Raw genomic sequence first — 12000 nt, forward strand, 5'->3', positions numbered from 1 at the left:
CAGATATATAAGACTTATACGTAAAGAGACTTAGACTCCCACACAATAATAGTGGGAGACTTCAATGAGACAGAAAGCTAACACTGATATCCAGGAACTGAACTCAGATAAACTTAATTAACATTTATAGAACTCTCCACTTTAAATACACAAAATATACACTCTTATCAGTACCACATCACACCTATTTACAGGTTTAAATGAAATATTGGTTGGCTGCTTGTTAGTTATTTTCTTCCCTTTTTTTTTTTTGTCATATCTCTATTATTAAACACAATTATAGGCATACCCATTTTTAGACTGCATTCTAGCCCTGGCAATAAAGCAACACCCCTGTTCTCTCTCCCTCTTCCTCTCCCTCCTTCTTCCTCTTCTTCATTCTTTTTTTTTTTTTTTTTTTTTTTTTACTTTTTCTCTTTCTTTCTTCAAAAAAAAAAAAAAGAAAAGAAAAGAAAAAGAAAACTATTCCAAACACAGCTGGGTAGAGGCAAAGCACAGGAAGACCCTCCCTGCATAATGATGCAATCAGGGACAATCAGAGAAAGCTGCAGGCCCAGACGGTCAGCAGAGACACAAGGGGGCCTTCGAGATGAAAGCACTTCTCTACTGGCACTTTAGACAAAACCACAGCAGAAACAAACCCAACAAAACACAAGAAAAGGGAAGCTAGCTATGATGACTTTGTTTTTTGAGACAGGATCTCTGTCTGCCGCCCAAGGCGGGAGTGCAGGGAACGACCCTCCCACCTCAGCCTCCTGACTACAGGTGCACACCACCATGCCCAGGTAATTTTTTTCTGCAGAGATGAATTTTGCCATGTTGCCCACGCTGCAATCAAACTACAGGACTCAAGCAATCTACTGGCCTCAGCCTCCTAAAGTGCTGGGATTCTAGGTGAGAGCCACCATGTCCAGCCTGTGATGACGTTTTAAAGGACCAAACTCGTTTACACTTGGGCAGGGATGAAGTCCAGTATTTGAATCCACGCAAACACACTGACACATGCCCTTGTGTACGCCTGTGAACTTGAATGCGGCCATGCTGGACGCAGGCCTTGATATGGTTTGGTTCTGTGTCCCCACCCAAATTTCACCTTGAATTGTAATTCCCACATGTTGAGAAGCGATTGGATCATGGGGGCAGTTTTCCCCCATGCTGTTCTCCTGATAGTGAGGGAGTCTAACGAGATCTGATGGTTTTAAAAGCGGCAGTTTTTCCCGTGCTCACTTTTCCTTCCGCCATGATTGTAAGTTTCCTGAGGCCTCCCCAGCCATGTGCAACTGTGAGTCCATTAAACTTCCTTCCTTTACAAATTACCCAGTCTCGGGCAGTTCTTTATAGCAGTGTGAGAACCAACTGATACAGGCCTGAACACCAAGAGGTAGACTAAAGGCACCTACACTGAGGCTGTTTCTTTCATCATCAGGAATAGCCATGCACGACCTTAAAGTGGCCATCCTTGACTCTAGGTGTCACTATGGACTGTTCAGCACATTACCCAAAATGTTGACCGCTATTAAATCCAGAATGAAATTCAGGTATGCTGCTAGAAATTCCAGTATTCAAATTACTGTAAGAAAATCATTTACAACAAAAGTTGAAGGATGTTCGAGGCCCATGCTGAGCAGCAGGGAAATCAGATTTCCATACCCAACACTGCAAGAGAACAGGGCCCCACTGGACACATGGGTAGTTAGAAAACCGAGATGCACGCCCAAAGCCTCCATCGACGTGAGTTCACTCTGTGTCTGCACCGCAGGACACAGGCGGCGCTTGCTGCGAGTGACGCACTGAGGACCTTGCTGCTGGTAGGGAGCAGCTCTGCAGGTCACGAGGATCCCTGGCATGAAGTCCACAGGCTCAGGCGCTCGCCCTCCTGCATTCACCTCTCATGTGTGCTTGTGGCAGCCCACAGCTGGAATCCAGGTGTGACTCAGGAGAGCAGGCCATAAAAGGGTCTGGCTTCCCTGGCTCTGCTGGGAACTGCACTCCCAGAATCCAGCTCCCAGTGTGTGGAGTGGGATGGGGAGTCCACTCACAGCCCTGCTGAGCCCCATGGGAGAGCCAACCAGCACTGCTCACACATGGCAACGAGTCACCTTTGAAGGGGCCCATTCAGGTCCCGAAGAGCCCACAAACTTCCCCTCCCAGCCCCAATGAAACTGCAAACGAGCAGATGGCCAAGCAAACTAAAGAGCGCCTTCATCAAGGGGAACCTGAGAAAGGATCTGCACAGTGAGTCCTGTACTGCGTGGCCCCAGAGTGAGCAAGAGGGATTTGCACTTTGTAGGACAGCTTCACCTTGCACGAGCAGCTTTCAAATGTGGCGACTTTGCAAAGATGAGCTAATGTAGTTCATGTTCTTCTTTAGCAAATTTTTTATAAATAGGGGAAATGTGCATGCTCTGAAAAATGGCAGTGCTAGGGACTGAACAGTGTCCCCCCAAATGTCTTACATTGAAGTCCTAACCAAATGTGACTGTACCTGGAGGTGAGGTCTTCAGGAGGTAATTAAGGTGACATGTGTCCTAAGGGTGAGGTCCTAATCCGACATAACTGTGGTACTGTAAGAGGAAGAGAGCCAGGTAGCGCATGCCTGGAATCCCAGCACTTGGAGATGCTGAGGAGGCGGGGATTGCTTTAGCCCAGGTGTTCCAGACCAGCCTGTGCAACATTAGCAAGACCATCTCTACAAAAAATTTAAAAATTAGCTGGGTGTGGTGGCATGCAGCTGTGGTCCCAGCTACTCGGGAGGCTGAGGTGGGAGGATTGCTTAAGCCCCAGAGGTCAAGGTTATAGTAAGCATTGACTTCATACCAACGTACTCCAGCCTGGGTGACAGAGCAATGCCCTGCCCCCCACCAAAAAAAAGAAGGTGGGGACAGGAGAGAGTCATCTCTATCTGTACCATCTCTACCATAGCAACAATATCACCAAATTATTATTTATTTTGAGACAGAGTCTCACTCTGTTGCCAGAGTGGAATGCAGTGGTGTGATCTTGGCTCATTGCAACCTCTGCCTCTTGGGTTCAAGCGATTCTCCTGCCTTAGCCTCCCAAGTACCTGGGATTACAGGCACCCGCCACTCGCTAATTTTTGTATTTTTAGTAGAGACGGGGTTTCACCATGTTGGCCAGGATGGTCTTGGTCTCCTGACCTTGTGATCTACCTACCTCAGCCTCCCAAAGTGCTGGGGTTACTGGCATGAGCCACAGTGCCTGGCCGAATACCACCATATTCTTAAGTGTGCAGCTGAGAAGAGAGCCCTCCTCAGAAGCCAACTGTGCTGGCAGCCCCATCCGTCAGACCTGCAGCCTCTAGACCTGTGAGGAAACACACTCCTGTGGCTAAAGCCGCCCAGCCTGTGGTATTTTGTGATGGCGGCCCCAACAGCCCCATGTGAGTGGCCTGACTTAGCGATTGCTCAACCTCACCATGGTGCTGAAGGGATGCACCCAGGGACAGCCATGCCTCGGCGCCCATGCAGCCCTTCCGGTTCCACTCTCAGTAAGCCACATGAGGTATCTACACCTTATCATAAAACAAAGTTGCCTTTGTGTTTGGTTTTGCCCAAGTGGAGGCTTCTGAGGGTATGTTAAGGAAAGCTAGAGTGAGCCATGATGTTTAGTAGCAGGTGTATTAAATGCATTTTCAACCTAAGATGGTTTTTTTAAAAGAAATAGTTTTTTTTTACAACTAAGCAAAGGCAAATAAAATAAGTTTATTGGGATGTAACCCCATCATAAATTGAGGAGAATTCATACGGGCAAGCTATAAAATCTGGAAAATTTAAATCAAATTAAATTGTCCTTTTAAAAAGATGCCTTAAGTTAACCAAGCATTTTGATGGCATAAAATATTCAAATTTAATATATAAAAATAGATGTATCCTGGAAGCTATAATGAAGAACATGCCATGTGTATAAATTCAGAATACACTTCTTATACAAAGAACTACAAAAAAGTTACAAAGACAGTCTTCAGGAACCACAATTAGGAGAAGTGAGAGCAGCCTTCACACAAAGCCTCCTTCAAAGAAGTTTCACAAAGACTCCAGAACCAGCTGAGTTTTGTGAAAAAGGAAATTCCAGGTTTTTATGAGGCTGAAATTAGTTACAAATGAAGAAGGAGACTGACACAGGTGTGCTGAAAACCTCAGCCTCGGCATCCCTGGGAAAAGCGCCTCCAAGAGTTCCAGCTTCAGAGAGCCTTGTCGCAGGACCGCAGGGGTCCCATCAGCACAACCAAAACGGAAACAGCTGCCCTCATCCTCAGGGCTACGTATACATTCAACACACCGTGGACAGCGGAGGAAACGGGTTTTGCTTGCTGACCACTAGCTTCTGATGCTGATGCGATATGTAGCCTTTGATGTGACCCTGAAGGAGAGGAACAGAGGAATTAGTTCACATTCCCTTTTGGATCAGAGTCCTGTCAAAGGTGCTGCGTGATTTAATTAATTTGGCATTAGCATTATTCCCCAAGAGCAGCACAGTTGAGCTCAGGGGGAGGACAACCAATAAAAGCAAATACAATCGACCCCCGTATCCAATGGTGAGTTTCACATGCGTGAATCCAACCAACTGTGGATTGAAAATATTTGGAAAAAAACAAAACCACAAATGTATCTCTATTAAACACTTACAGATGCTCTTCCAGGCCATGATTCCCTACACAATGCAGTGTAACAACTATCTAGAGTGCACTAAGTATTGTAAGTCACCTAGAGATAATTCACAGCACGCAGGAGGATGTGCATAGCTCATATGCAAATACTACATCCTATCAGTGACTGGAGCACCTGTGGATTTTGCTATCCGAGGGGCGTCAGAGTCAACAGATACGGAGGGATGTACTGACAGCAAAGAATATACAAATGGTCAGGCATGGCGGCTCATGCCTGTAATCCCAGCATTTTGAGAGGCCGAGGTAGGTGGATCACCTGACATTGCGAGTTTGAGACCAGCCCGACCAACATGGAGAAACCCCGTCTCTACTAAAAATACAAAATTAGCCAGGCATGCTGGCACATGCCTGTAGTCCCAGCTACTCAGGAGGCTAAGGGAGAAGGATCGCTTGAACCCAGCAGGCAAAGGTTGTGGTGAGCCGAGACTGCGCCATTGCACTCCCGCCTGGGTAACAAGAGCGAGACTCCATCTCAAAAAAAAAAAAGCAAACATACGAGTATCCATCCCCTCATGCTCCTAAGGCCCTGGTGAATGGCATTTCCTCGGCTAAAATTAGTTCTATCAAAAAAATACCTTCAACAAAAGCAAAAGGCCTTTTTAACAATTTTAACACCCCCACACTGAAGCTTCAAATTCTGGGCTGAATCCTGCTATGAGTAGGTGCTTCAATGAAAACCAGGACTCACACACCATGTATATCAAGTTAGCCAGAATGCACTGGACTTCGTCAATGTCCACGTCCTCCACCTGCATGAATTTCAAGGCAACCAGAAAAGCATCCAGAGACAGCTGGTGTGTTTTCAGCAACAAATAGCTGGAAGAGGGGAGAAGAGCACTGTGGTTACTGACAGGACACTGCACCCCACAGCCAAGAAAAGGCACTGTGAGTCGGCAGGGAAAGCGCAGCTTTCGCTAAGCCCCGTTCTAAAGCAGTAAAAAAGTTCCCACCTATTAGATAAACTCGAAAATACACTCAAAGAACTATAAAGTCTAATTTCACTTTTCAATCTTAAAAAAGCCACTAGTACAAATTTTTAAATAGTTTCTGAGTATTTCATTCATCTAAGGTGTATTTTCACATTTTGATCTCCCCCAAACTAGGAAGCACCCGACAATGGGCTGTGTCTCCTGGATTCAGTGAAACAGGGTCCCTACTGATTGTGACGTGCTACCCACAGCTCTGTACAAAGTCAGCCTCTGCCGGAAGCTTACTCAACTGAGATCCTGCCGGGACAAGGCCTCAGAGGACGCGTGAGGTGGGGAAAGGAATGATGACTCTGCATCTGCCTCTGTGGCAGGCGGGCGTGGCTGGAGGGCTGGTAGGTTACGAATTAAGGGAGGTGGGTATGTGGTGAGTCCTACGTGCCTTGATGAAATGTGGGGCTGCCGCTCTCAGGGATGATGTTTTCAAGTCTTCTCACGCAGAACCTGCTTACCTCCCCGTGAAGTCCAGGCATAGCCTGAGCTACTCAACATGTCTCCACCCGAGGCCCCCAGGAGGCAGTGGACGAGGCTTCACTTCAACCCATACAAGGGAAGGAAGATGAGGCCACCCACACGGCGGCCTCCTCAGGCTGCAGCAGCCCTGGCCCTCTGACTGCTCTGCGGGGAGCCCCAATGGGAGCCCAACTGCGCAGGGGAAACGCTTACACTTTCTTAAAGAGGTTCCTGTAGGTGATGATCTTCAGCTTCTCGAGGATGAGGAAGATCCCACAGCGAATGAAGAAGGCCTCATGCTTCGCCAGTGCCTCATGCAGCAGCAGCAGGTTGCCCTCGCTGGTGACGGGGGAGGCATGTCAGAAGCAGGGTGAGTTTCTCACAGCGATCACATCAACTCTCATTGGGTTTGCATTTTTATAAACCCCAAACAGAAAGGGCAGCATACTCTACCTCACAGCTCTGGTGACTTCCGCAAACTGCATCAGGTGATACTTTTTCAGGAGCTCAACAGTGGGCATGTGACCCTAAGATGGAGTCAATTTTCCAGAATGAAAATGCTTTCATTTTTGACAAAACTGTCTTTGATAAAAATTCACATCAAGGAATTAAGTTTTAAGAAAACTGCAACCTGAGTGAGTTTCTTAGAGTGTCCATGGAGACTAGGAAAACAACACTGGTCTAGAAATCAGAACGCCTGGGTACAATACAATTTTGTCATTCCGTGACTCCTGGCCTTGTTCTTGACTTTCTTACACCTCTTTGAATTTCTATAACAGGAGGAGAGTGATAACTGAAGAAATGCCAGGATAAGCATGAGCCGTGGGAATGAGGAAGTAGCTTCCAGAAGCATCAGCTAAGAATTTGAAAGTCGCTGTCTCTTAAGCAGGGTTGGAATTGAGAAGGGCTGGGCCACATCAGCGCTTTTCATCACAACCCATTCTGAGCCACGGCAGCTTTAGCCACCTGTGTGTAATGCTTTTTTCATGAGTCAATTAACTTACTAGTTATTTCAAGCATCAAAACTACATTATGGTAACTAAATGAAATACCCACAGAAAGGCTGAAAAGATGTTTTTCTTTCTTTGTGAATCCATTGCTTTTAACTTAGGTTTCAAGGGAGAAATACAAGTGATACGTACTTGTCTTATTTTGTCACATGAATGTGAAACTCTTGAGTTAAATACTTTCATGGGAAACAAGACACAGGGAAAGCTTTTCTAGAAGGATTTAGGCGTAAGGCATGAAGCTCTGGTTGGGGTCACACCCAGTGCCTGCTCCTTCTTTATTTTGGGGTGTGCTCACACACAGCTCAGACTGAACAACTACAGACTGTCTGCTAGGTTTTAAGAAACGTATCAGCTGTCAACTTCATAAAAGCACCAGGATCTTATTGTAAACATGGAGTAACAATCACTCACCAATAGCATTTTTACTGGAAGCAAATAGATCAGAATCATCCTTTTGTTCCTCTGGCTGGAGCGGTGGCAGTGCTCAAAGGCAAACGACAGGTACTCCTCGGCTACAAAGAAGGCAGAGCCAGCACATGTGAGACCAACGCACCTCGACTGTTCCAGCACCGTGTCAGGCCCTTCACGCTCCATATTCTACCACCGTATCCTGATTTAAAGGGCAAAACCCCTCCCTTTATTATCTCAAAAAATACCAGTCCAGTTTCATTCTGTGATCAATGACTTTTCTTAAATAAAATCCATAGCCCCAAATTCACCAAGAATTGCCTAGGAAGTCCTACTTAACAGAGGAATCTGAAGAAACTAAATTCCACAGATTCTGATTTGCCTAAGGGCATCTGGCAAGCCACAGTAACATTTTAAAAGTTTGACCCTGTTCAGGTGATTTCTACATTCATCAAAAATATAAAGACATGGTTAAAAATGGACCTGCACAACACATTTTAATCACTCATTATTAAACAAAATGAAAATAACTTAGTGAAACATCACCCTCCAGCTTAGCATACATTTCAGGGATCAAAATCACCAATTACTTTAAAAAATTATCTTACTATTAATAATATATAACATATTAATTCTGTCCTGACAGCAATATTAAAAAAGGATTCCATTTCATATAAAACAGATTTGAATTTAATAGACTTCAAATATGAAAACAATTCTACTTGTCAAGATTAATCCTACAAGCTGCACACGACAGCTGCACACGACCGCGAAGAGTTCGGCCCACGCTACGGAGGAACCGTCAGAACAGGCAGGCTCCGGGGAGCTGAGCCTTGTCCTGAGGCCAGAAAGCTGAAGGCAGAGGGAACAGTTAGGGGTTTCTGGACAACGATTCCACATTTTCCCTAGGTGGCAAGAAGAGGCCTTGCTAAGGCTGGGTTTGGGTCAACAATTAGGAAAGTGAGATGTTCCTGTTTATGTAATTCTTCCTGAACAGTATATTAAGTCCCAAATATAAGAGAACAGAGATGCTCAGAGCTGCAGAGGTCCTCCCCTATGCAGAATGGGTCACCAGAAGCAGCAGGCCCTGGGTCTGGGTCGAGGCCAAGGGAACTCACACTGAGACCCACCGTCCCTGCTGCTAAGCTGTGTGGCCACATCGGCACAGTAAACATCCAGTCTGCACAGGGAGCATGAATGCTGACGGGTGAGAGGGTCTCTTCCAAACCACAAAGCCTTGCCCCACCAGGAGCCACGTGGGGTGGAGACCAAGGAACAGGATTCACTGAAAGTCCGCAAAATCCCACCAGCTGCCAGTTTGACCTTTGCTACTGCCCAAGGTAATCTCAAATTCTCCTGGGTGTGCAAAAAGTGCATTTTCCAATAGTTAATGCAAGCTGAGATTTTTCTGCTGTCTCTGAGGGAACTCTAGTCATTTTGCATCAAATAATATGTTTTGGTTGGAGTCAAAAATATCTAGAGGAGTATAAATCTGTGAAATTAATAAATTAATGAAAGTATATTAACAACTGAGATACTCCAAATATTCTTACATAAATAATATAAAATCACAGGAAAGAAAATCACCACAATCTTTGCAGACATGTTATCCACTTAAATGAAATCAGAGCTTTAGGAATTCCTAGCAGTAAAATGGAAATCAAAATCTCTGAGAGCTACAAGGCAGAAGATCCATGGGCCAGTGCTGGCTTTTTGGGGACACAGAATAGCTCAGTAATTTCAGAAAATCACACTCTCAATGGCTATTTCTTTTACAGTAAAATGAAAGGGTTGGATGATATAGACTTGAACAAACTTTTTAGCTCTAAAGATGTCAGAAACTATGAATATGTTGCATCAATATCAATAATCATTTCTGGCTATGTTAGGTATTCAAAAATACCACTTAATGAATCCTAAGAAAAAAAAATCAGTATCTTAATAAAATCTAAAAGAACATAAAGTCTTCTACCTTTATGCTTCAAATTAAGAAAAAGAAAAAGAGGGAAAGTCAAGAAAAGTCTTTCTTTAAAACCCCTACATCTACTAGAAACTGTGGAAGGAAATGAAGAGTTGGTCTATGTAAGCCCACAGAGTAAAAACAGAGAGTCCTTATGAAAGGGCTGTTATTTATCTTGCGTTGCCTAAAGTTACGTGGCTTCATGCACTTAGGACCGTGTGCTCCACAAACAGCTGAAGAGTTTAAAGTCTGGTTTGAGTACAAGAGAAGTCATCACAAAGATTGATGCGATGACAGCCAATAAAAAATTACAAAAAGAAGACACGACTGGTTTCCTGTTCTTGAGAAAGTTACCAATGTAAACTGAGACAATCACATTAGGTGTAACAAGACACCATGCAAGGCTGTTTAAACATGAGCTCTGACACCAGGTCCAAGGGCACATCCCCTGCTTCTAAGTCGTCTCCAGGTGGGATTTTTAGGTCATAAATGAGTCGTTGAACTAAATGTTGTCCTAATCTCCATTTTCTATGTCAACATAGCCAGCAGATATTACAGAGTCAAAAGGCAAACAGAGAAAACAATGATTTACATTCTATTCCAAGAACAGTCATGCTTAGTTAACTCAGAAAGGACATCCGTGATGCCTGTGAGACTCCAGCAAGCACTTCAGAGACCCAGGATGGATAAACAACCTTCAACAAAATTTCCATTTAATCAGCTTTAGTGTCAAAAAGTATACATATGTTTACACAAATATTCTACCTTAAAAATAAAAATACAGTCATTGTGTTCTCTGAAACTATATTATTCAAGTTATTCAGAATGCAGTGCCTTATTTAAAATACTGGGAAAAAAAAATTAGCAACGCACCTTGCTTAAAGTCACTGTCAAACATGGCCTTGCGTCCAACGTAGTATTTGTATGTGACTCTCTGTGCAGTGCTGTAATCGTCTTTCAGGTTTGAGCTGTCAATTGCTCTAATTAGGGGTTTACATAAATGGAGTTTGTTGATCTATAATGAATAACAATCCATTTAAAATATTTAAAAACAACAAAAATAGGTGGTAAAACAAACTCGGCATGTTTCCTTAAAATGCAAAACCTATTATATCATTAAAATTATTTGTTTAATAATAAAAACCAAAACAGAAAGCAGCCAGCATAGACACCGTTCGCCCTGGGAGGCTCTGGGAAGCCCTTCCAGGGGGCACGGCCCTGCAGGAGCCTAAGCTTGTGCAGCGCTGGCAGGAAGGTGGGAGGCTCCACAGGAGTGGAGGGCCCTGGGCAGAGGGCACAAGTCCCAGCGGCTGACACATGATGGGCTGCTCTTCATCTGGCTGACTTGATGTGGCAATGGTTTCTTTATCCAGCCACCCACCTATATGCCTGTTTTTCCATAGTTAATTATGACCACAGAAGACAAAAGGCTCCGGATTGAAACCACCCATGCTGAAAGCCTAATTCCACCACACCAGGCCAGCTGCTTTATACACAGGTGCCTTCGTTTTCCTGGAGCTGGGAGCACTAACCTCAGAGGGCTGAGCTGTCAACAGGGCGACATTTGTAAAGCATTCAGAATAGTGCCCTGCACCTAGTAAGCATTCAACAAATGTTAGCTATTGGGACTATGAATATGGTTATGATCATTTCCTGAGCAACGCCAGGGAGGCTAGCTAATAATGTATGATATGTGGGAAGCCAAGGAGAATGGAAAATTATAGAGATATCAAGCATTCAAATAGAAGCGCACCTTGAAGTAGATTTTAAACAGCTGATTCACCAGAAACAGCATGCCCCACTTCTTTGAGTCCTCTATACCAGCGCGGCTACAGGGAAATAATTTTCTTAAAGTTATATAGGAAATAAAGTGTTATTTACAAACCACAAAATAAAATGCCTAAACAAATTAACATCTTGAGGTAAAGTCCCAAAGCTCAAGTTACATTCATCAAACAAAATAACATTATGAGAAAAGATGTCTTACCTGATGGGCAAAAATGAAAGGAAAGGCAAACCAGGAAAATCCCCATTCACTACTTGAGTAACACACTCCCTCCACAGCACCAGCTAAAAACTGCCTAATTTGCAGCAACAATGTGTAAAAGTTAATCGTTATAAATCATTCACGAAAAACAGGGCTTGGTGGTGCATGCCTGTAATCTCAGCTACTCAGGGGGCTGAGGCAGGAGAGTCACTTGAACCCAGGAGGCAGAGGTTGCAGTGCGCCGAGATTGGGCCAATGCACTCCAGCCTGGGTGACTCTGTCTCCAAAAAAAAAAAAAAAAAAAAAAGAAAAGAAAAATGGAAAAATACAACAAAAAAACCCAGTAAATCACACAAAGAGGATAAGTCCACCAAGGAAGACACATTTACCTGAAGTCACCAAAGAGGGAGAAGTGACTCACAGTGGAACAAATCCAGACAGCAGAAAGAGCCTGCCCAAAATGAGGGATGAGGGAAGTTTCTGGGGTGACAATAATGGCCTGTGCCTCA

At 44.3% G+C, this 12000-nt stretch overlaps 1 protein-coding gene across 4 annotated transcripts in view; it reads right to left on the reverse strand.

Annotated features, from left to right (window-relative positions):
• Nucleotides 1-3702: 3702 nt before the first annotated feature.
• Nucleotides 3703-12000, reverse strand: part of PCID2 (PCI domain containing 2) — a 28988-nt gene continuing 20690 nt past the window's right edge. For 2 of the 4 annotated variants that reach the window (XM_032246296.1, XM_032246297.1), the window contains 7 exons: nt 11258-11333; nt 10378-10519; nt 7548-7648; nt 6580-6653; nt 6340-6465; nt 5380-5503; nt 3843-4380 (listed from right to left, as the gene is read on the reverse strand). In XM_032246296.1, coding sequence (XP_032102187.1) covers nt 4291-4380; nt 5380-5503; nt 6340-6465; nt 6580-6653; nt 7548-7648; nt 10378-10519; nt 11258-11333 — 733 coding nt within the window. In that variant the 3' untranslated portion in view covers nt 3843-4290. Of the gene's footprint in view, nt 4381-5375; nt 5504-6339; nt 6466-6579; nt 6654-7547; nt 7649-10377; nt 10520-11257; nt 11334-12000 lie in introns of all 4 variants that reach the window. The other 2 variants (XM_032246295.1, XM_032246298.1) reach the window with 2 other exon arrangements.

The sequence above is a fragment of the Sapajus apella genome, unplaced genomic scaffold (genome assembly GCF_009761245.1).
Source record: "Sapajus apella isolate SASKATOON/1434 unplaced genomic scaffold, GSC_monkey_1.0 scaffold60, whole genome shotgun sequence".
NCBI classification, from domain to species: domain Eukaryota; kingdom Metazoa; phylum Chordata; class Mammalia; order Primates; family Cebidae; genus Sapajus; species Sapajus apella.